The 25,402-nt window shown below is 27.3% G+C and overlaps 2 protein-coding genes across 4 annotated transcripts; one reads left to right on the top strand and one right to left on the bottom strand.

Moving 5' to 3' along the window:
- Positions 1-689: 689 nt before the first annotated feature.
- On the top strand, positions 690-23,650 carry LOC112601874 (protein borderless-like). 3 transcript variants are annotated; one of them, XM_025349766.1, is made up of 9 exons: positions 690-990; positions 3,275-3,596; positions 8,032-8,310; positions 9,276-9,466; positions 9,865-10,080; positions 10,748-11,001; positions 11,353-11,531; positions 12,985-13,218; positions 22,791-23,650. In XM_025349766.1, exons 1-9 carry the CDS (start codon positions 784-786, stop codon positions 23,030-23,032), a joined length of 2,124 nt encoding a protein of 707 aa, XP_025205551.1. In that variant the 5' UTR covers positions 690-783; the 3' UTR covers positions 23,033-23,650. The 3 variants fall into 3 exon arrangements, with proteins under 3 accessions (XP_025205551.1, XP_025205628.1, XP_025205704.1); XM_025349843.1 differs by having other exon boundaries at positions 819-990; positions 3,300-3,596; XM_025349919.1 differs by lacking the exon at positions 690-990 and adding an exon at positions 1,422-1,503.
- Positions 13,113-20,329, bottom strand: LOC112602064 (double-stranded RNA-specific editase 1). Its single transcript, XM_025350020.1, has 6 exons — positions 20,242-20,329; positions 18,678-18,760; positions 17,612-18,375; positions 16,921-17,546; positions 16,714-16,861; positions 13,113-13,200 (listed from the first exon to the last, which is right to left on the bottom strand). Exons 3-6 carry the CDS (start codon positions 18,320-18,322, stop codon positions 13,192-13,194), a joined length of 1,494 nt encoding a protein of 497 aa, XP_025205805.1. The 5' UTR covers positions 18,323-18,375; positions 18,678-18,760; positions 20,242-20,329; the 3' UTR covers positions 13,113-13,191.
- Positions 23,651-25,402: the final 1,752 nt, after the last annotated feature.

Genomic DNA, 25,402 nt, shown 5'->3' with positions numbered 1-25,402 from the left:
TAAACAACTGAATTATAAAGTATTTTCTTATCTTAAGAATTGAGTGATTGAGAACAAATTGAAGTTCTAATAAATTATATTAAATAACATGGAAATATGTAAAATAAAAGGCAGACTGTTAAAAAATACAACATATAAGTTTTTAAGATCGAAAAAGTTGAGTCAAAGTTGATAGAGTAAATTTAATTCAAATTCAAACGTAAAGAAAAAGGAGTAATTCGATTTGCCGTGCATTTTTGGGGAAAAAAATAGTTAAAGATTTGTATTTTTTAGAAATTGTGTTGTAACTAATAACTCAAAAGTAAAAATGTGTTACCCTGTTAAATTTTCAAAAATATTCCATTAAGGAGTAAGGACAACGGGTTCCTGCCAGCAGGCGCATTGTTCCTACTTAAAAGCACAACTGTACAGCTGTTTAAATACCGATGGTACGCTCATGTATTATTGTGTTGAGTATATCATATAAAGTATCAAAGTATAATAATTAATAATATAATACTGTACATTTAGTGTCGCGTGGTCTGAACGCAAGTCCGTAATCGACGGGTGCGTGTAAAGTTATTTGCAAATATTTTTCCTACGTCATGTGCGTTATTATTATTGCTATTAAAACGAGCGGACGACGACCATATTATTATTATAATTTATCGTGTCCGCAAAATAATGCGAGCTCGTCCTCCCGCGCGAACGCTGCCGCGACAATATCCGCACTGTACCGCTTACCCTCCGAATTGTCGGTCCATTGAAACCGCGGTCGCCGTCACCGAGTTGAAAACGTGCGGTATGTTCGGTATACTGGTCCTGTACTACTTGTCGACGGCAGCGTTTCTGTTTGGCCGCTGTGGTTGTAATGGTCAGGCGACCGGTGTCGGCTCGCTAACGTCCCAAATCGGCGGTTACGCGGTATTCAAATGCCCGGCAGTACCACAACCGCGGTTCGACCAAGACGGCGGTCTTCGCCGTCTTGTGGCTGTACGTTGGACGAAAGACGTGAGTGCTCGCTTATTATTACGATATTTGCAAAATGCGACCTTACTCGTTGTAAGTCGCAAATGAAAATTTCATAACTCAATCTGCTAAATTTTTGTACAGTTTTGTTCCTAGATGCACATATATGTTCTGTATAATAAATGTATAAAATTATGTTAGCGGCAATGACATAAATTAATCAGATAATGTCAACAATTGTTATTGATAATATCATCAGACTCATAAGAGACAAGATATTTTAGGAATCAATGATAATTCGCGTAATAGTTTACATCACTGAAATTAGGCAGTGTTTAAAGCATTGTTAGATTTCCTAATCGTTTATTACAAGCTAGGTAATACTAAGATAGCGAAAACGATTGCCAAGCTTGTCATCATTACTTAAATTAAAATTTTGTTCTATGTGTACTTAATACTTAATACTTATGTAATATGAATTCAAACTATATAAAGCTAAGCATTACTGTTAAAATTTACTTTTGCCAATATATTCTTGACTGCGAATATTCGTGAGTAAGTTTTAGTAATTCTTATAATAGTTTGATTTTAGTTTTAAGTATAACAGATTCAAGAAGAAAAACTTATCATAACATTTTAAAGTATTTCTGCTTGGCCATTGGCTGATATTCGATTTTATTTTATTTACACGTTGTGTTACAAAAATTATTATCTACTTAAATGCTACTGAAAACTTTTTTACAAGATATTATCAATATTAATTTCCTTTGTGAATTGAAATATGTTTTTGATGGATGTCTTGTCTTAGGCCCTTAGAGACTCGGTAATATCGTTATGCATATTTTTGGCTGCTCTTTTTACCTGCATTTGAAGAGTATAGGTGTTTCATTGAAAGCGGACTCCACAGATTGTGCAAATGATTTGTTTCTTTTTAGTTATTAGTGTTATTACTTATTACTTTATTAGGTATTTACTATTTACGATTAAGTGGGATGTGTCTTATTTATAGGTTTGTTAAATTTACTTCTTCTTTTTTTGTAAGATTATTTATATTTTTTCAGCCCTCGATTGTTAGTTTAATTTAATTAAGTTAAGTTTCTTGTCTTTTCATTTGTTTGACTCTTGTGTTCTAAATGCTATGTTTATTGATTTAAAAGTGTCTTCATAGATACTATATTTTAAGTTTGTTTCTATTAGTTTATTGTTTGTTGTACATTTTACCAATTTTTAAGCTTTTTGTTCCCTTCGATATCACTGTGTTCAGGTATCCTGATTATGGTGATTATTTTTTCGTAATTGTTTGCTGTCAATTTATTTGTTTTTAAACTGTTTTCATTCCCATAATTGGCTGAGCTTGAAGAGTATGTTAAAATAATGTAATTACATGATTGTTGATAATTTTTGATTTGTTTTATTGCAGAGTGTATTGTTATTATTTTATCATATATATTTTTTTGTTAATCGAGAATTAGATATGATAATTGCTACTTTGGTTACTTTTTCGGTTTTTGAGACATCGGTGTTTATATGTTTTGTAATTTGGAAGTTTCTGATCATTTCATAAAACAGTTATTTAAAAATTATTGTTGGTAATACTATTATTATTTTTAGGTAAATAATAAAATATAAATTATATATTTATTTTTATATTTTTTTCAAACTTTAAAAATATCCATTTTTATTGAAATTTAATAACAAACATACAGCATAATATCGGTTTCATATTGTAATAAATTTATAACTATTAGATAATAATAATAACAATAATAATTTGTATTTACTAGAACGTTTATATTCTTTGACTTGGACATTACACTTATTACTCGTATTATTAATATTCAAAGTATTTTATGCTATATTTTTTTAAATTGTAACTTATAAGATATTATTAGTAGTCATCTGCTAAACAAGTTTATTAGAAGATATTAATCAGTAATAATATTTTATTATAAAGACTATGAGTACATAAAACGGCTATAATACGAGCAGGATGCATGGAGTGTTTAAACGCATAAAACATGTGTCTGTAGAGATTTTAAATTTTAAAGACTAATTTAATTCATTAATTAGGGAGTGAGTAAAAGTGAAGAATTGTAAATAAAATTCTTCAGAAAGGTGTATATATGTTTTCGTATACAACGGGGTGTTTTTTTTAATAATTATAAAAACTAGTGTTTTTTTTTTTTTTTAATGATTATGTAACTGGTATCTAAATTTTAGAATAATATACGTTTTTAGTTATAAATTATAATCTATTATATAAGAAGTAAACAAAATCATCGCAGCAATTTGTGATTATGTTGAATTTATTATATTCTCTTTACAGGGACAGATGGTATTTATGTTTTCAGAGGGTACTTTAATCACCGACGAGCGGTACGACGGAAGGACTACCGTGGTAGAACCCCTTGACTTCAGTGATGCTGTCTATATTTCTATTAACGTTTCCAATCTTCGCGAATCAGACACAGGTGACTACGAGTGCCGTGTACGTTATAGTGGTGATACAGGTCCTCTGCAGCATTTTTCGTCACAGCCACCTTTAACAACGCTGTCGTCACCCCAGTCGAGCACAGATTCAACGTTGAATGCTGTCGATAACGACATGGATGCTACAGCAGGTGTACAGTTCAGGTTGGATGTCGAAGGTTAGGCTTAAAGTTTGTTTATAATTATTGATTAAAATAAGAATTTTTTGATTTTTCAATCATCAAACTTGAATAGAATAAATTAATTTGACTTGATAAGAGTATATTATATTATAATGTTTAATTTATCAAAATAGTATACTATTATACTTGTAGCTTTATCATATTAATATACGCTAACTTTTTATGTTCGTTAAATAATTTTATTTACATTACGATATTTTTAATATTAACATATCATGTATACTGTTTAGTGTATTTACTATATATATTAAGATAAACAATAAAAATTACGATGTGTAAACTGAATTAATTGTTCAATATTAAACAGAAATTTTGAAATTTATATTTAAATAGATAATAAAAATGGTTTATAAAAAGATAAATTTACTAATCATAAAAACGAAGTTACTATATCTAGGCTTACTATAATATCTGCATGACTATGTATGTGCAACACTGTAGTTAATTTTTTTTTTTGAAATTAAAGAATCATAAGAAAAAATTATTTGGACCACATAAAATAAGACAATTAACTATTAGGTACCTACCTAAAATAGTAATAAACGATTTAATTTATGATGTTTGTATGATAAATAAGTAAAATTAAATTAATTATATAAGATCCTTAATTTGAATAGCTTGGAAAATTTGTTACAAAAATACTTATGGGTTATGACAAATTTATTTGTAGATAATTTTACGTTTGTTTAATAAATAATTAAATGTATATAATTATTAATTAAAGCAAGCCATTCTGTTTTAACAAATGATTTATCTTAATATTAAAAATTTTTAAAAGCATTAATTTTAACTTAAATTTTAGGATTATTTTAAATTAGTTATTCAAGTTAATAATAAAAAAAAAACTATTTTAAACTCTTATTAAAGTATTAATTATATTATATTAGTTACCTATAAAAATTATACTTAAATTTATCAATAATTATTGATATAATGGTATATTTTACGAGTAGGTATTATTAACAGGGATGTTCCCATAGGGTATACTATATATACGCCGTATACTCTCAAGATTTTTTTTCAATATTATGGATGTAATACGTATACTCTCAAGTCTCAATCGATTTGCGATTTTAACTCTCAAAATATTTTTACAAAATTATGAGTATACTCAAATCATATACAAAGGAAAAAACAAAAAAAATTTTAATTAAATAATTTTTCCATATTTACGTTATTTACATATCTTAAATATTTATTTTAATATTTGAAAATATTAACGAAATAATATAAAGAGGATATTTAAAAATCATATTTAAAATTTTTCCATTTTAAATAACATGCTCTTTACCGGCTTTACTTTTATAAACCATAAGAAAATATTTTTATTATATTAAATGTTTATACCTATTTTGATATTTTATCACTTAGTATACTCTCAAAAAAATTAATGGGAACATCTCTGATTATTAAGAATACAAATAATACAAAATTTTAATTACACGTAAGCAATATTTTTGTGACGTTGTGTAAATAACTGATATAGACGATAAGTAAACAGTAATACGAACAAATCCGTCATTATTGTGGTTTAAAATTATTCACAAAATTGTTTGGTCAACTTCATCTATCATATTAGTCCGTAAAATAATGATTTAAAAAAAGTGTTTGAAAAAAAAAAATTAAAAAATTAAATAATTGTTGTTTGTGAGCAAAAAGCATTTATTGTACAGGTTACAGCACATTTGAATATATATAATAAAAACTTTATAAATTTCAAATAATTTATTTCATTAGGATAATTTCTAAATTAAGTGTTTTTAAACAATTTTTGACTTCTTTATACGATTTAGGTCATATATGACCTTGACTTACTGATAAAATTGAACATTGTTAGAGATTACGAGGTCAGTCTACGAGTAAATATTATTCAGGGTCCTTTTATTAATTATTTATTGGAGGTTTTGTTGACAGGATGGACTTTATGAAGAAGTGAGTCGAAGGGCTTGTATGTACCAATCAAAAATATCCCACAAAAGTCTGTCAATAAAACTAACATATTATTTACTGTGATATTATTTTATACTTGTTTATAGTTTAAATTATATTTTAATTAAGCTCTTTCCTTTCATCATATAAACTTAAGATAGGTTTGCATGATTTAGATTTAGGTATGGTTCTTAGACATTATAAATTGGTTGTGTACTTACTTGTAAGTTCTATGAAAATTATTTAATATTTGTTATAGTTTCTTAACACAATAAAATTGTCTAGGGTTTTTATTATGCACCATTTAATAAAAATGTTACAACAGTAGGTATTTATAATAATTATAAATTTATAGTGTGAAATATGAATAATAATATAATAATAACGACAATAACCTTTTTCATACTAAAATTAAATTAATACTTCCGTATACTACATTAGTTATATTATCTACCTACATTACTGTACAATAGTAAAACAAGAATTAACTTTATTAAAAAATATAATATTTTTTAATACATAATAAATTGGTAGATATTTTTTTCTAAATGATTTAATGATAAAAAAGGAAGAACGGGGAAATAAGTAACTGCTTTTCTGTACAGTAAATGTCGCAAGTGTAGCTCGCTATTGAGGAGTAACTTACTATAAGATTTAATATGTATTAAATTTGAATTCAATAATAAATCATTGCACACAAAAAAAATTCTGAACGAAGACGATCTATTAGCACATATTAAAGGATATTTTATGATTTATTTATATTTTTAAAAATAATAGTGTACTTAACCTAGCAGTAAATTGAATTAATTTTTACTGATAAAATTGCATATTAAAATATCATTGTGTATAAAACTATAAACTATACATAAAATATAAGAATAAATGTCAAAAGTTTTAAGTATATTTAAAAATATTATTCGATTGTAAAAAAAAAGTAACTAAAATTCTTTATTTAAATATATAATTTCGTCCAAACGTGAACATTAAATGTCTATAAAAAAAAAAACTCTGTGCTATAAAATCGAACGCATTTCATAAATTTTTAATGACAAAATCGTTATTTTAAGCGTAAATATCTAATTGCATTAAAATTTAAATTTCAAACGATCATATAAAATATTTATAGATCTATGCTAACATTTTTTTAAACTTTTTTTTGAAGATAATGAGCCTGGTATTAAACGTTTAAACTTTAAGTATAATTGCTAACAATATAAATTTAGATATTTAAACGAAAATAACGTTAAAAATATTATTGAAGAAAATATAAAATCGTTTATACCACATATTTTCTTCTGTGAATTACCGCGAAGTATTGATCTTCTTTTCTTTTCTAATGTTTACATAATTACATGTATGTTTTTTTTTTATAATGTTATCCAAATATTAATAAAAGATAGAACTACAATTAGTTTAATGCATTTTTGATTTTTCCAACATGAAGTGAACACGCATGACTACCGTCAGTACCATCCACTGGTCAAATAGCTAAAGTCAATTTTTAAACACCTGTGACAATTTTATTTTGAGTTGTCAATACATCCACCCACTTTCTAATAAAAATATATCTCTTCGAAACAATATAGAGCAGGGACTCCTTAACTGTATACCACAAGCACATTTATGAAAGTAGGGGCCCCACTGCATGTACATACCATTTAAAAGTTTAATATTTTAAATATTTAATTATACCTACCTAAACATATCATCTTCTTATCAAGTCTTACGCAAATTGCGTAAGTGTAAATAACTTTTCATTACTCATGAGCCGTAATCACCAAACATTGATCCCTAAGTTGATAATATAATTTAATCAATACAATAGTAAAATATTTTTTTTGTTTTCATTAAAATATAATAATCTGTACTATATTTAGCACAATAAGAGTATACGATGATAGAACAAAAATGTATTGAATATTTGGTATAAGAAACCACCCATTAGTGACACTTGACTGGGAGTAAAATCTACCTAGTAAAATATAAATATTAAATACAGTAGTGTAATTGTGTGTACTGTGTGATGTATATTAGACATTAGTACATACTATATAGCGTAATGAATGACTAATGAATACCTCCTAAACCTTAATACTTAGTCAGTAGTAACCTGGGTACGTTTTACTTATAACTTAATGTAGTAAAATGTATAGAATTATTTTCCTCAATTACTTTGTTCATTATGAGTGATTTAAATGCTTACATTTGATTAATTTTTAATTTTACTATACTTAAATTAAAATTTAAAATTTTGACTAAGATTTACTTTATAAAATAATACACTTATATTTTTTCAGCAACGATCTGCAATATTTTTGCGTAACAAATAAAAAAAAAAATAAATATATCATATATTCATATGAGTGTACAAAAATTATCAAATTTCAAAAATAGATTGCTTACTGCGTAGTTGCTGTTAATTGTTAAAAATAATGTAATTTTGGTATTATTTATAATGATATATTTACTGGGTGTACAGGTGGAGATGTGATGAGTATACCGCCGATGAACCAAACCCGAATGGAACACGAGTCAGTTCATTTCAGTTGCGTCAAAGAAGATCCCGAGTTCGTAGTCCAGTGGTATAAAGATGGAGTGCCGCTAGACGATTTACCATTCTTGAATGGTAGATTTCTCGTTTCTCCGGAAGGTTCCTTAGACATCTATGACGCAGCATTGAACGATAATGGTTTTTATTCGTGCCGCATAGTATCGGAAAAGAGAACACTGACTGCCGGCGCTTTTCTCAACGTTCAGTGTAAGCGTTTATTGAAGTATCGATCAAATCAATATTTAATGTTATACAAACTCCTTAATTTTCAAGCCTCAAAAAAAAAATTGCACGTTTGGTGAATATTATTTGCTTATTGCTTATAATATTAGAACGATTTTTATTATTCCAAAAGGATTCTAATTATTTTTTTTTAACTTAACCTACTTAACGATCGAAATTTCGCCAGTGGGAAACTTTTCCACCGTCCCACCGATGTCTCCATGACTTAAATTTATAAACTTACTCATTATGTTTTTTATACCAAATTGTATAGATTTTATAAAAAAACCTACTTAACTGTTATTGTGTAATAAGTTATGTTTAAAATATTTATGGGGATTAATATGGGAGGAGTGGGTATTATGCAAATTTGATTGTTTATTTAAATGTAAATTTTGTTTCAAAAAAAGTTGGCTAAGTGGATACTGCTCTACTAAATATTAGGTTTCGAGTAAGTCACAACCATGGATGTGTTAAATTTCAATTCAATGATATATTTTCATTGTATACGAAAAACAAATCTAAGTGAAAACGGTTATCAGCATATATTACCAAATATATTTCATATGTTTTTTTAATGATATAATAGCTATTAAAGTCATTTATTTTACTTTTAGTATTACGGTGGGTGGATATAATTTTTTCTGAAAATATTGTATTTTTATATAATTACTCGTTAGTGTTTAATAATTATAATAATGTATTTTTAGTTTTTACCCTATTATATTAACTTATATAACTTAAACATTTAATAAAATCTTTCTGTAAATATTGTACAACAGTAAAAACAGATTTATGATGCCTATAAATAGATAATATTTTAAAATAAATCAAAAATGTTATTCTTTATATTAAAATTTATAATAATAATATACGTATAAGTCCTAAAATTCAATTAAATATTCACCAATGCAATAAAAATTTTAGTTATAATATTGTGCTTTTTGCAGACAAGGCGAAAGTTGTGTATTCGCCAGCTGAAGTTTTTCTTGCTTTTGGTAAGACCGGTTCTTTGGATTGTCACTTCCATTCCAATCCGCCACTGACAAAAATAAGATGGGAAAAAGATGGGTTTTTGTTCGATACGTATAACGTGCCCGGAGTTTACCACAGGCCAAATGGGTCGCTTTATTTTGATCGGGTACGAGTTATGCTTTCTATACAAACGCAGTATATGCCTCTAAGGCTCAAAGTATTGTATCTGTCCTATAGGCTTTAAGCATATATCTGGAGCCGTAGCACATTAATGTATTTAAACGCAGTTTTTTCAATTTATTGTATAATCCACGATAATTACATATTCAAGTCATTTATACATATATAGTAGCTTAAAGTTGGAAAATAGTATTTAGATATATGTTGATTGATTATCCATGTAGATAACCAGATAATTAGGGTTATATAATGTTTATATAAGTGTAGTGTATACCATTTTGAATATTATAATATTATAATAAGTGATATTGTGATAGGTATTTTTAAATATTTATGAATTTAACTATTTTTTTCTACTTATTATGTACATTTAACGTACATAAGGTTGAGAAAGAACACGGTGGAAAATACACGTGCACTCCATTTAACGATTTGGGAACCGAAGGGCCGTCTACGCCAATGGACGTTATCATCCAGCACCCACCGAAATTCATTGTTGTACCAAAAGTGTTATACTTCCGTAAACTCGGCGATAACATCACAATGCCGTGTGAAGCAGAAAATTTCGACAATAGAGGTCCGGCAATTGTTTGGCAAAAGGTATTATAATAATATAATATAATGTATAAAATAGGGTTTTCGTCTTTATTTTGTTGCCATAAATTAGGGATTGCGTAAATTCATGACTCGTAAATGGTTGAACTTATTTGACCCCCTTACACTGTCCGTCCAAAAGCTACATCCATCTGATAATTATCACATTGGCTTATGGGACTAATGATCTTATTCTAAAAACATAGCGGCCTATCAGGCAGTAGTGTACAAAAAACTAATTAATACACCATCGTAAAAGATAATTTGTTACTTATAATCTATTATTGGTGCCTGTATAAAACTACATAATAATAAGTTCTAAAGGATACACATTTGATTTGTTGTTCATATAAACTTGCATAATTTTTAACGCTTTTTCGTAAATTGTACGTAAATAACAACAACAAATTATTTTTTTTCTAGTTTTTAATATCCATTTCTCGACTAGTACTTACTTAGACTTTTTGTATTAACTGAAATACAATAATACACAATACATATTATTATACTTATAATTTATAGCATATTATTATCATAATAAGTACATATTTGTATTGTGCTATACATGTATAATACGTATTATTAATAACTACTATCATTATTATCTCATTAAATAAATAACAGATGATTCAAATAGAAATTATATTTATATTATTTTTACACATACTTATAGGCGGACGGTAAAAGTTTATTTTCTCCTCGAGTGACAGTAACTGGAGGTAATATTACTCTAACTGGCGTGAGAAGTGAAGACAGAGGCGTCTATAGATGTGTGGCGTCCAACATCGCAGCTACTATTTCGGTAGAAACAGAGTTGATAGTCGAAGAAAACTTATTCCACCGTAAACATTTAGATTTGCACGTTAATTCAACTAACAGAAATATTGTGGCTTATTGGAAACAACCATATTCATTTTGCACAGTTTGGTTAGTGATATTTATTTTATAATAAACTAGACTATAGAACCTAACCCATATATGTGTCAAGATTCAGGACCCAACCTTAATAATTTAAACATTTTATTGATAATATATTTAGTCAAGCTAGTTCATAAAATCATAACTTATTCATATATACCTATATATATATAAATATACACACAATACATATAAACTATGTTTAAAGACTTACAACATTTTATTACTTCATTTAATATTATTTACTGCACATAAAGAAATTTGCTAAAATTTACAATATTTCGTATAACAAATCAAGTAGGAACGAAGACACAACGCGGCTTTTAATATTGTTGTTTTATTTACGCCATGTCGTTTCAGGAGCAGAGACACGAGCTCAACATCGTCAAACTGGAATGTAACAGCGACGTCTAGCGACGGGAAAGCAATTTTATGGAATTTAAACACCGACGGAGAATACGAGATAATGGTGTCGTGCCGTGACGAGATAAGCGGGGAATCTATGAATAGCAGATCCATTCTGACAAATCGATCGAGAAGTGAGAACGTTTTCACAAATTATATCATATGAAATATAATAAGTACAATTCCTACAGAGACTGATATATTTTGTTTTTTTTTCGGTTTCGAGATATTCAATTACTTACAATTTTTTTATTAAAAAGTTATGATCCAGTTGCGGTAAAAACTAGTTAAATTAAAATGTTATTTTAAAATATTATTCTCCTTAGTACCTATGGACTATGTTTAACTTTTAATACATATGGTTAAGTACATAAAATAATTTATATTTAGCTAAACATAAAAATGAATGTACGTTATTTCTTGTTTGGGAAAAGCTTAGGTATAGGTTTTGAAACTATAGAGCCAATTGTGAACTAATACCAAATTTATATATTCCTTGTGACTTAGGGAATGTTGAATGTTTATAGCTTTTTATTTCAATCCAGTCACACATATGTTTTATTTTTATTTTCAAAAATCAAGTATTTTTTCTTATATTTAGGGTTGCTATTGGTTACTGTCAGTATGTTTATGATTTATAAATTCAAAAATTATTACACCAATTTTGACAATAATCATAGAGTACATATTCAATATGGTGGCAACTTATACGTTTTTATTTAATTTTAAGTAGTCATAAATCAACTTATGCTAATAAGATTAAAAATCTTTTGCTAAATAATGAAAATTTCAATTGTAATAAATGTAGAAGATAAATTTGTAATAAAGGATAGTTCTACGCAGTAAACGAAAAGGATGTCAAATAACTCTAAGCTTAATGTAAGAAAGAAGACGTTAAATAAATTATATTCTTTTATTCTTCATTAGAACTTTAGATATCGTTATTACTTTTCATTTTTAACATAGAAAATTATGCATTTTTAAGAGATATGGTGGTAGTTTTTGTGTAATAATATATTTATATTTTAAATTATTTTTTGTACTCTTATCCTAGATTATTATTAAATTATAATTTTTATTTTGGTATACTTGTAAAATTAATAGTAGACTGCTTAACTATATGACAGCTAGCGTATCGATACCGATTTGCTTTTTAACTGAGGTTTATTAAAACCAAGTTACACCGATATAGCTTCGTAATTTGTATTAGTTCATTTTTCACGGATGAAATCATATTGAACAACTATAGTTATATTTAGGTATTTAAAGAACATATTATTAATAATGTAAATAACCATTTAAATGTTAATATTTTACGAGAAATAAACGACTCTAAACAAAAGAAATATTATTTATTAAAATTCAGTTTTCCCAAAAAAATTATCATTTGATTAAAATCAAATTTAATTCTATTATATTCATTATAAAATACGATATTTTTTATTTAAAAATACAAGTTATGGAACTGATTTCGAGTCTCTAGACCTATATGATAAATGCTAATATATAATCTAGTTTTTAAATGTTTGCTACTCCCGTTTTCGTGTAAAACAATTATTGTTAATAGTTATAATATCATTTTTGTAGAAAACATCGGCCAGTCGACCGAAGAGTTGCACGAAAAGTCTTCGAGTCTCGTCGACGACAACCACCCGTTGAATATTCGAATTGAACATTCCGGTACCGGGTACAATGTATCGTGGACAATGGATAAGTCCAGCGTCGAACATCGTGTTAAGCGTTACGTGGTCAAGTGGTTCGACGCGTACGATGGTTCAGAACTCGGGTCGGCGTCTACCGCATCTAATAAAAGATACATAGGTAGGTAAAATTTCGAAATACGTAATTATACCCATCCGGTTTCCTGATAAAATATAAAATAACCAAAAGGAATCCTTTAACATATCTATTTCTGTATCTCATATCTTATTATATTATATCTTATTATATTTTTTATTTTTAAACATTATTTGTGCAACTAATTTAAACACTATTATGATTTAGCGTAATATCCGCAACTTTTTTATTTTTAGCTTTTAAGATTTTTGAACAATATAATTTATTATTAAAATTATTCGCGAAAACCATTTTTTAGTATATGGATTTCCTTTTTTTACAACTAAGTATTCATAAGCTCATAAGTACTCATATTAAAAACTCGAATACGATCGTGGTATTATTTTTGAAGATAAAAAGGTAGGACGGGCGCAATCGTGTTATACCTTGTTCAGTCGTCTCGTCCGTTTCATGACCGGCTCGATCCTTAATTGTGATATAGCGTCGTTTGTCATAATCGCCAATTGCAAAAATAGCTTAGAACTTTTTGTGTATAAACGGGCGCATGTAAATTCCACTGGTACATTTTTATTTTTATTTAAATATTCAGGATTTACCCTTTTACATTTGTGATGAATTAATTAGTATTAAAGTATAGGTATGATATTTTTTTTATTTTTAATCTAGTATATACAATCTATACTAAAAAAAAAAAATGTACAATAAGCATAATGTAATAATGTATGTTTTTTTTAATTAAGTGCAATGATTTAAGTATCTTGAGAGAAGAAACCGTCCAGTGAAGGTACTACGGCGTGAATTTACAATTATTTAGGTATTTAAGTATACATATTATGTTTATTTTATAAGGTCATGGGGCCATTGTCATTTAAGTCTTATGGGAGGATTACCGGGGATGGAGATAGATAGTAGCTTTTTAATATGGAGATTGGTGTGATTTTGAAGGCGATTCCTAAATTTTTTGTAATGTAGCAATAGTTTGGCTGTATCAGTGACTTTAGGAATTTGAAAATCTATATGAAGAGTGTGATTTGAAATATATGGAGGAGCGTTGGTTACGAGTCGTAGGATTTTCGATCGAAACACTTGTATTTTCCGTGTTTTTGAATTTGATATCTTTGTTGTGCCCCAAAATTGAATACCGTAGAACCAGATGGGCTTAAGAAGAAGATTATAGATACGAATTTTTGTTTTGAGGGATAGTTTTGAGAACTTTCCGAGAATAAGTCTGAGAGAGTAGTCATTGGTTTAATTTTAGTTTTGTTAATGTATGTGTTTGGCCCGTGTTAGATAGGTATGATATAAAATTATTAAACATACAATAACAATAAAACAATAGTAAGCAATAATAATAAGTTACAACAGATAATAGGTACATCATTTATGTACAGATTTCCTATTTATATATATAATATAATATTAAGATACTTATATCATTTATTTTTACACAAATTTGAAAAAAAATATGTAATAATTAATAATGATCATTAGTTGGTAGTTACTTATTTTACCATAAGTGGAATTAATATATTATCAGATCAAAAATACGTGTAGATACTTGTGGAATTTACATTTTTTTTTTCAGGTACAAAAAGCGTACAGGTGGAATTTACAATCGCGCGTATAAACACATGCATGCGTACGATATTATTTAGACGTATTTACTATATGGAAAATATAGTAGATAATACAAGTTATGATTAAAAATAATTTTTCAAAAAATTAAAATAAATTTTTATTTTGTTGTGTTATAACTATTGGGGAGACGCCGTCTTAAAGTTTCTCATAACACACTGCCCTAAATTGAAAGCAGTAGGTATATATGATAATTAATACACACATGGTATATTTTTTTTGTAATAGAAAATTTAAAAGAAGTTAATATTCAATAATATTTATGATTGTATTTGAAAAAGGATTTAAACACAGGTTTAAAAATAATTTTAAACATTAATACAATACAAAATATCAACATTTTTTTTATTTTGCAATGTAATACAATATTTAATATGGATTTGGTGACTACAGTGGCGGCGCTAGGGACAAGCCAGATAAGGCCATGGCCCTTCTAGTTACCTAACCTTAAAGATAATAAAAATCTCATTTTTCATAAGCAGAAAATAATGGTACAGTAGACACCGCTTATAAGACTCACGGATATAAGGTTCAGTCGCTTATTAGACTCAAAATTGTCTGTAACGGTCCGGACGTATCCAAATACATTAAAAAAAAATCGGTTTTAAGACTCAACACTTCGGTTATAAGACTCAAATTTCGTAAAATGAATAGTAGAAAATAAACTTTTTTGGTTATAATTTAGAAATAAATTGGTTTTGAAAAATGAAATAATATTCGTGTTGATTATTTCTAGTTTTTGTTGGTTAACCTTATAACGTACAATAATTTTTATCGCAGATAAAAGTTCACATTTATCGCAACGATAATTATAACGATTATAATTTTAGTTTTTTTTTTTTTATCGGGATTATTGAATTTATTCAATAATAAAGTATGTAATATGTAATATGTGTTAATGTATTAAAATCAAAGCAAAATATGTAGTAAAATAAAATTTATAAATACGTAATTAATTTTTTTTTTCCACTTCGCCTATAAGATTCATTTGGTTATAAGACTCACTTTGTGCTGGTCCCAAAGTGAGTCTTATAAGCGGCGTCTACTGTATTTGATTTTGTTCACTGTACTGTCTGTATGTAATTTAGATTAATATATATACTTCTGTGTTATATTATATAATTTTTGAAAATTATTGCCACCACTGGGTGTCTAATTATTGATCTTTGTTAGACATACTAAGTTCTTGATAGTGATACCTAGGTCACAATCTTTATAAACCTATCTGTTTATATTCACTTACTTTTCTTGACCCACAATATTTATTTCCTAGACTAAAAACTACATTTAATACTTAAAAACCAGATTTATGGACATTATTGACATAGTCTGTAGCTTTAAAACATAATTTATAATACATTTTGAATGTTTATTTTTTGTACAAACCTTATATGCTTTAAGAAAGATCAATAAATTTGACAACAATACATATTATTGAAAAAGGCAGAGAAATATTAAATATAACTAGCAAAGAAGTTATAATTCATTTTAATTAGGAACTAAAAATAGAGGTAGAAATCAAAGTTATATATTTTTAACAAAATAAAAAATATTCAAAGAAATCAATTTAAATTAGAGTGTAAGTATAACACATATTTAAAACTTTATTTAAATAGAGCCATTGTTATTATTATACATAATATTATTGCTTGCACTACTAATATGTAATTCAAAACTTTTAAGTTCTTCAGGTTTATGTACCCAACTCCCAAAATTTAATGACTTAAATGTTGATATTAATTCATTTTTAGCAGCTATATAATTCTTATTTTTATTTTTTAATGAATCATAAAATATATTTGTTTTATTTTCAGTAAGAGTTGATAGATTATTTGTAGCACTACACAATTTAATATACTCATTAGCTAATGAAATTTTACATACTCTGGATAACTTGTTTTCAATTGTTCTACCTATACTTCCTTTAATAATTTCGATTCCTTCATTTACAATCCAATTCATACAGTACGGTGTTTGTGTAGTAGATCTATAAGGAAGTATACTATATCCACGGAGTTGAGGTTTATGGACTCTGTAAATAAAAAATAATTTTATAATAGATTTAAAGTAAGAAAATGGTTAAATATTCACTTATAATCTTCTGGTAATTTATTGATACTGTTTTCAATACGACCATAAATTGTTCGCTTCATATGATTTATATTGAACATACTTCCAATTGATATAGATTCTAAATAAATAGGTTCGACAAAATTCGACAAAAAATTTCCTTGAAGCCCAAGCACAGTCCAACTTGTTAGTTTGTCTGAACATGACATAGTAACAAGACGTTCACCCTGAGCAATTCCATCATATGTTTGAACTTCTCGACCAAATACAGATACAGTGCCTGCACCATTTTCTATTTTTGATCTGAGCAAACCTCGATTCAATCGATTTGACTGGTGTTCTGTGTCAGAAAAACTAAAAACTCTAGCATCACCACAAGGAACAGTGTTTATGTATAAATGAAATGTAATATCTTTTGCTAATTTGAACTTAGATTTATTACTATTTGAGATAAATATAGAAGGATGATCTTTTACAGATTTCATGAGTTCTTTATAAAAGAATTTCATTAGACACCTACGGGTCAATATTTCTGCATGGCAATCATGTAAAGATTCACCACTTAAGCTCAAATAGTTACCAGATAAACATTTTGTACCAGTAGCCAAACAAATTACTTGTGCAGAGTTCAAGTCTTCTTTGGTTATCTATATAAATAATAGGTACATCAATACATGTAAAACAATTCATTATTAACTAATAATTTATTTACTTTAATAATACTTGCTATAACTGAATATTCTTTAAATTTATTTTCAGTAAATTCTAATTGTTGATATACTTTGTCTGTGATTCCAGCAAAATAATCAATTATTTTAGAATCACCATAATCAATGCAAAACATTTCTATTTGGTTTTTATACTTCATATTATTTATTGCCTGTGCTTCGTACAAGGATTTTAAAGCATTACGGCATGCTATTTCTTTTGCTTCTTTTTCACTTTTTCCATAACCTATATATTTATTACCAGAAACAATGATACTCATTGTTTTCAATAAACCATGGGATTCTTCACGTTCATATGTGAAGGTTTGTCCTGGAAATATTTCATGTAAGATACATATTGCAGATGTTTGATGTACAACTTGAGGTTCAATTGAAATTTTTTTTGATGGAATGTTGTCCATTAAATCATCTGTACATTTTCTTTTGAGAGTCGGTTCATCACTTTCTATAGTAATATTAGTTCCAGAATCAGCATTTATGATAGATGATTTGTAGTTCATTATTGCTTTTATTTTAGCTTTTTTTTTTGAAGAGCCAAAACCATCAAACACAGAACCATTTAAATGTAACGAAACTTTGAACGTAGGCAAATGTGGAGGTCCCATCCTCATAAAAGAAGACCACTCGTGATCAAGTTGAGCTGCATTGAAATCTCTTAATAAAGTTGTATTATCATTACTGATTGACTTGTCCATTATTGTAGTTTTAATTTATCATACAATCAACAGAATCCACAATTTTTAGAAGTCTATAAACAAAATAAATAAAAATACAATTATAAATGTTTTTAGTTGTTTAAATTTTAAGAAAATAAATAATAATATATTTGATTAAGTGCATAATATATAATTATTAATTAAACTTATAAACAAATTAATAAAAAAAATGTATATCTCTAATTAATATAAAAGTCTTTGAATAAAGAACTTATGCAATTAAGTTATATTTCAAATTTAAATCAAAAATGTATTAAACAACTAAAATAACAGAAGAATAAGAGGGGTAGTTAAATTGTCTTAGCATGCAAATACTGTTGTTATTTGTACCTACTTTACTTTTTTTTTTTTTTATTGAACTAACGATGTTCAAGAGCACTGTTGAATTACATCACACTTCATTTCCTAAGTAAGAATCTATAAACAATTTAAAAAAAAAGTAACATAAATTAAATGATATAACATATTTTATTAAACACAACAACTCGATAAAATATGTAATATTATACCAATATATCATTAGTCTAATATACATTTTATTAAATAATTTTTTGATAAATTATATAATACTGTGATATAGTTAATATTTTTTTTTTTATGTTTTATTTTAATTTTAAAAGAGTATTATACAATCTGTATCAGTTAATACAATAAGCATATAGGCCAAGAATTAAAAAAAAGGGGGGTTTAATTTGATGAAAGAAACCACCCAGAACCACATTTTCTATTTAAGAAGCTTAAATACGCATAATAATTATATAAAAGATCTCAATACCATTTATACTTTTGTTGCTTAAGAGAATTGTTGAATATGGTTCGCAAATACCAAGTTTTTAATTAAAGAATTTTATCATGAAGATAGCTTGTGAAACCTTTTTAATAATACTTGGCTTCTTTATCTAATATTTTTAAATTTAGTAGAGTGTTTTATTTAATACATAATAAGTTTAACAAAGAGAGAGAAGTATTTATTATTACATATGAGTTTTGGAATTAATGTGATGGGTCCAATTTAGTCTTTGATCTAAAGTGATACCTAGGTACTTAACTATTGGGTAGTAGGTGATTAGGCTTCTGTATAAGGTGACGTTGAGGCAAAGGACTAATCTGAGAGTCAAGTTTCTAGGTATCAATTTGTTTGAATTAACTTTGAATCATTACTTTGTAAACCAGCTTTTCATATAATGTAAGTAGTTTTGTAAATTTGATGAAGCAATGAAGGGATTAGTGTTGATAGAAATGACATCTTATCTGCTGTAAAATCAGCTACAGATGTATAAATGTTTGGTTGGTCTGGGGCATAAATAATAAAAAGAATAGGTGAGAGACTGAGAGAGTGCCTCCTTAAGGAATACCAGCATTTATAGCAGCTATGTTAGAGCAGGTAGAACTGGTACAAATTAAAAAATGTCGGTTTAAGAGATAGGATTTGATAAGTAGTTATCTGGAGGAAAGAAGTTTTTAAGTTCAAATAGCAAGCCATCGTACCAACCCAAACAAAGGCTTGTGATATGTCCAGAAACACACATGTGCAATTTTTTTTCAAAGGAGAAAGATATTTGAATTACCTAATACCTAACCATTCTGTGTAGTTGAATACTTGAATGTGAGGCAATGAAAGTCTATTGTCGTACTTGCGCTGAATACAGAAATACGCAATATAAATGTCGTGATAACGTTGAGATAGTAAGGAAAGTTGATTTGAAATATTCAGATTACAGAAGTCGGTGAGAATCGTCGACTTAGGAATTAATTCGATGCAGAACGTTATAAATATGATTTCCAAACAGCAAACAGTTTTAATATTTTACTGTCATCGATCATAATTTGGCCGTTTCTGGTTTTGACAATTTGTTATTATTTAGAATTTTTCTGTTAAACATTAGACATGTACTTACAGTGTTCAATGTTCAGTAGCGTAGTTTCAAATAATGAAAATGAAATAACGAATAACGATAAATTTCCAAGACTAGTTTCCTATATTATTAATAATTATCTATGTTTGTACAGGCAACAGGCATTATCACATTGTAATGGGTTTTGTTTGGATTCAACGGATTCATTGATAAGATTTGATAACGTGATAACGTTATAACCGTCCGAATATGAAATCCGATAGCCCATTCAGGATGTAAATAAAAACTGAATATTATCACAGCGACGAAATTAGTGGACCAGTTAGTAGTACAGTCATAATAAAAAAGTTCCGATTCTTACAAAGAAATTCCTACAAACTACCCTGTCTAGTTTTGCATTTTTTAGATCAGTGTTTCTCAACCGGTGTGTTGCTGAGGGCGATTGTAAATTCTACCGATTTATAGGTTGAATTTAAAATATGTAAATTCTATCGGTACGTTTTTTTACCTGAAAAAAAAATGTAAATTCCACCGGTACGTATTTTAGATCCGAAAACATGTTAACTCCGCCGATATTTAAATTTTAAATGTATTACGTATGTATAAATAAGAAATCTGTACATAAATTGTGTACGCATACCTATTATCTATTGTAACTTTTTATTATTATTGCTTATTATTGTTTTATTGTTATTGCGTGTTTAATAATTTTTTATCATACCTATACTGTAATACTAATTAATTTATCACAAATGTAAAAGGGTAAATCATGAATATCTAAATAAAAATAAAAATGTACTGGTGAAATTTACATTATAATTCTCAGATAAAAAAATTGTACTGGTGGAAATAACATTTAATTTTCAGATAAAAAAATAAACCGGTAGAGTTTATATGAAAAACGGTCTAAAAAGGTCGCAATCGGTGGAATTTACATGCGTCCGTAGTCCACTAGCCGTGTAAAGTGTAAACCCAAAGTGTCGCGTTAAGTCCTAATATTAAATGACGTAAAATGTACAAACATTGTTGACACTATTTCAATATTTATCAAAATTAACGGGTACTTGATATAATTTCTATGATCAATAGAAATAGACTTTTAGCTATCGGCATAAAATAAATTTTATTATTATCGTAATTCTAATTGATAAATGTTGGTTTTTCGATATTTTCGTTTATTTTTAAAGTGTATACCGAGTATACATATGGTATATTTTACTGAAAACATGCACTGTATCTAATAATCTAATTATCTATACTTCACTTTATTTTTATTCTCAGTTCCGGTGAAACTTAAAAGCGCTAATCGTCGATTTGTTTCGATAGACCAAAAGCGCAAATTCATTTTGCACTTTTGTACCTTAGTAGTGAGATAAAAGCTCAAAAATAAATATGGTACCCGTTACACTATATAAGTTTCATTTAAAAATTATTAACTATTCAATTTAATTATTCATTTTAATTAAATATATAGTATTTTTATAATTCATTAATAGGTACATCAAATGTGATCAAGTCCAGTTTAATTTTAGCATTATCGTATTATTCGTATCGTATCGTATTTTATCGTAACGAATTATGATGAAGGTTAATAATTATTTAATAAACTATATATTATTATATACAGTATAAATTTATACCCAACTTATAAAATAAACTTTATATTTTTGTAAAATTTATTTGTGCGTATGGAATATATTTTTTTTTTGCGTTTTTGGATCATATTTTACGCTTATGAAGTACAGCCCTCAGTTCTTATTTACTTCTATGGTCGAAGAAGTTTTTTAAAAAAAAATGTTGATTAAAAAATAAAAGGTCTTTTTTTTAATATTGCATCTATAGGTCTGAGTGTGTCGCCATTTTTTGAACCTAAATTAGGGTGTTATTATAAAGAAAGGGTGAGAACCACTACTTAGATAATACTGACCTTTCACATCCCTTAAGTTAGGGTGGTCTAACTCGCGGCCCTCGAAACCTTTTGTTTTAACTTTTAAAAGACTTGAATTAAATAAAAAAAAAAAAATCCAGATTATATAATAACAAAATCGTGACGTGTAATTTTTACGTTTTTTAGTGCTATATTGTAAAATGTAAGTACAACGAGTAACGTCTAAAACTATCATTCAATTGAGCTTGCTACGTACGTATATGTAGGTTGTAGGTATATCGTGTTTTTAAAGCAGTCACAGTAAAGCCGTGACTTTTTTCTTGAAATTTTGTAGGCATTTTCTATAACGAATTTAATAAAATCTAAATCAAGGAACCGTATTGAAAACTCGTCTTTAAAATCGTGCACAAGATTAACCATTACAAGTTGTTCATTGATACTGTATAATTATTATCAATTCGTCAATACTGTTAATTTATTATAATATATCCAAAAGGTTTCCGTCCGTCAAACGTATTAATGTTAATTACAAGTTATAAAATAAGGACAATATCCGTGTAACTTAAAACTTTTTCGGGTGTATAGGAATTATTATTATGTTATGATGCTAAATCCAATGCTTATCCAAACCTTATATAATGATTTGGGCATAAAATATAACATTATATAATACTATGTATGATATTCATTTGTCGTTTTCTAGTGGTAGAGCTAGCCGGTGGAAAGACGTATGGTATCCTAGTAACGGCCACCTCGGCGGACGGTCGACAAATATCCGTCGGCAGTCGTTCGTTCCATTCCTCGGCAGCAGCGATGGCAGCCACTACAACGTCCTCGTCAATGTCGACGGTCTTTACAAAATACTATTACATGGTACTGTTTGGTCTGCTCATCGCCGGTTTCGTCGTGTTGTGCTGCAATTGTTGCGGCGGTAAGGACAGATGATGTCCGAACGACAAATGTATACCTGTTCACCATTAAAAGGTATACGCGGTGTCAGTAGCGCCGATCTCTGCTAATATTTATTTCCTATATACACTTACTATTATATACTACATACGTGTTTATGTGACGATTTTCAAAAAATTATTACCCCACTCTAAAGACCTACATTATCCACGCCTGCTGCGTTTTTTTAATGTCCATAATACCTATATCGTCGATAAATTTATTATTATTATTATTATTATTTTAATTATTACGTTTTACAAGCCCATCACGTCCATCCGAACATCCATTCATCGTTACAAGAAATCTACTGTGACATGTTTCTTATTATAACGATAATTATTGAGTTCGGTACAACTATTTATTAAAATAAACTATACATATTAGTTATCGCCGTTAATTTTCATTATTATTTATTACTATTATTATTATTATATACTATTTATACGTTTTCTGCTGCTCTTAATCGAAGTCACGGTATTTTTATTATTATTAAAGTTTTGTAAAAATTTGGATATGTCATCCAAAGCGTATCCAAGATTTTACTATTATATACGAGTCAGCCTAGCTCATAAGAGAGGGAGGCCATGTTGTATTATCGCGAACTAACTATAATATTTATTATTATCTATTTATTTAGTATTCAATTTATTTACTTAATTTATTTCATATTTTGATAGGTAACAAAATGATTAAATATCTTACATTCTTAAAAATGTATATTGAAACAGTTAGTTAAGTATAATGACTAAAATTAATTTCAATATTTAGTTTAATATAATATGAAAATATCAATTCATATTTATTTTATTATTATTATTATTTTTTTTTTTTTGTTTACTGATATTAATTATAAATAAAATTTAATGAAGTAATTATTATTCGTTTAAAGAATTATTCCAAAAATAAAATAATTAGTTCGATACTTATAGGTATATTATTAATGTAAATTAATGTTCAAAAGTTACACCTTTAACCTCTTAAGAAAACGTCATACACACTCCCATTTGTATACATAGCCCCCGTTTGATAAACTTACAGCAGTAAATTGACATTTATTAGAACTATAAATTTATGTTGCATTAACTTTTATGTTATAGTTAATTTACGACGGTCGTCATTAGCGCACACTTACCGTTCATAACCGTACATTTTACACCATTCAATATCGCACACATTTATACTATTGTTAAAAAGGTACATTTGAAAGGTTGATAGTTCAAAACCGCACCGGTGCAGCACGTTTGGGCATTTTTACCTGTTTAGTTTTCAAAATCCACACAACGTTTGGGCACTCTATATCCCTAAAAAGATACCACGTTTGGGCACTAAAATGTAAAATGTATATACTTTTGTTTAAGAAGTATATAAAATATGTACATACATGTATAATATATTATATATTCATATACATATATCAAAATAATATAGAAAACAAGTTTTATAAAGTGTTAGTTACTATTTATTTTATAAAAAAATTAAAATTAAATAAGTACAAATAAAATAAATAATAATGTAGCTACAAAAAAGTGATAAAATACGTAAGTTATCTATACTCGTGTTAAATAAAAATAGTAATCTTATATTAATCAAAATAATGAAGGTAACATGTTTTAGTATTTTTTTATAGAAAAAAAAAGTAATATAATATATGGTAATTGTAATATTTATATTTTATTTCCTTGATAACGAATTCCCATAATTTTTAAATAGGTATGCAATTAGTGTCATGTCTCCTTTGTCATAAGCATTCCAATTATCAATCAAAAATTTCTTTTTAAGTTCAGCCTCTTTTCGGGTGTAATTGAATTTGTTTTTTTTTATACTATTTATTTTTAATGTAGTTTCTGCCTGAATGTTAGTTAGAACGTCTACTACATGGTGTATGTTTGGATGCGGATGGTAAAATTGTGCATTGAAATGTTTATGGAAAGCTTCGGGTCCGTTGGTTGTCCTAGTATTATTTATGGGAGCTTCTGCCCAAATATTTGGTGGAAATTGAGACTCTTTATTAATATAATTTTCTAAAATATAATCAGTAAACGTATGGTTATCTGTAGGAGCTATAGAAATGAGCTCAACAAAACCATCATTAACTTGTTCAGGTGGTAAGAATGCTAGACCAAAAAAATATTTTAGCCATAACCCTATTTCTGTATTATTTTTATACTGATTAAGTAAATAATTATTTGATTGGATTTTACGATACCAGTTTTGACCTAAATGAAATTGGCATGCAATAATTTGTACACTTGGAAATGATTCTTCGATTGCAATTTGTGCACTTTTTCAAAATCCAAATGTATTTTATTAATTTGTATTTCTTTGTTAATTAATTTTTTACAAAGTTCTTTAATTAATGTCTAC

The sequence above is a fragment of the Melanaphis sacchari genome, unplaced genomic scaffold, assembly GCF_002803265.2.
Source record: "Melanaphis sacchari strain LSU unplaced genomic scaffold, SCAv2.0 Contig0_pilon_pilon, whole genome shotgun sequence".
Taxonomy (NCBI): Eukaryota; Metazoa; Arthropoda; class Insecta; order Hemiptera; family Aphididae; genus Melanaphis; species Melanaphis sacchari.
This window is presented reverse-complemented; position numbering and strand designations above follow the sequence as displayed.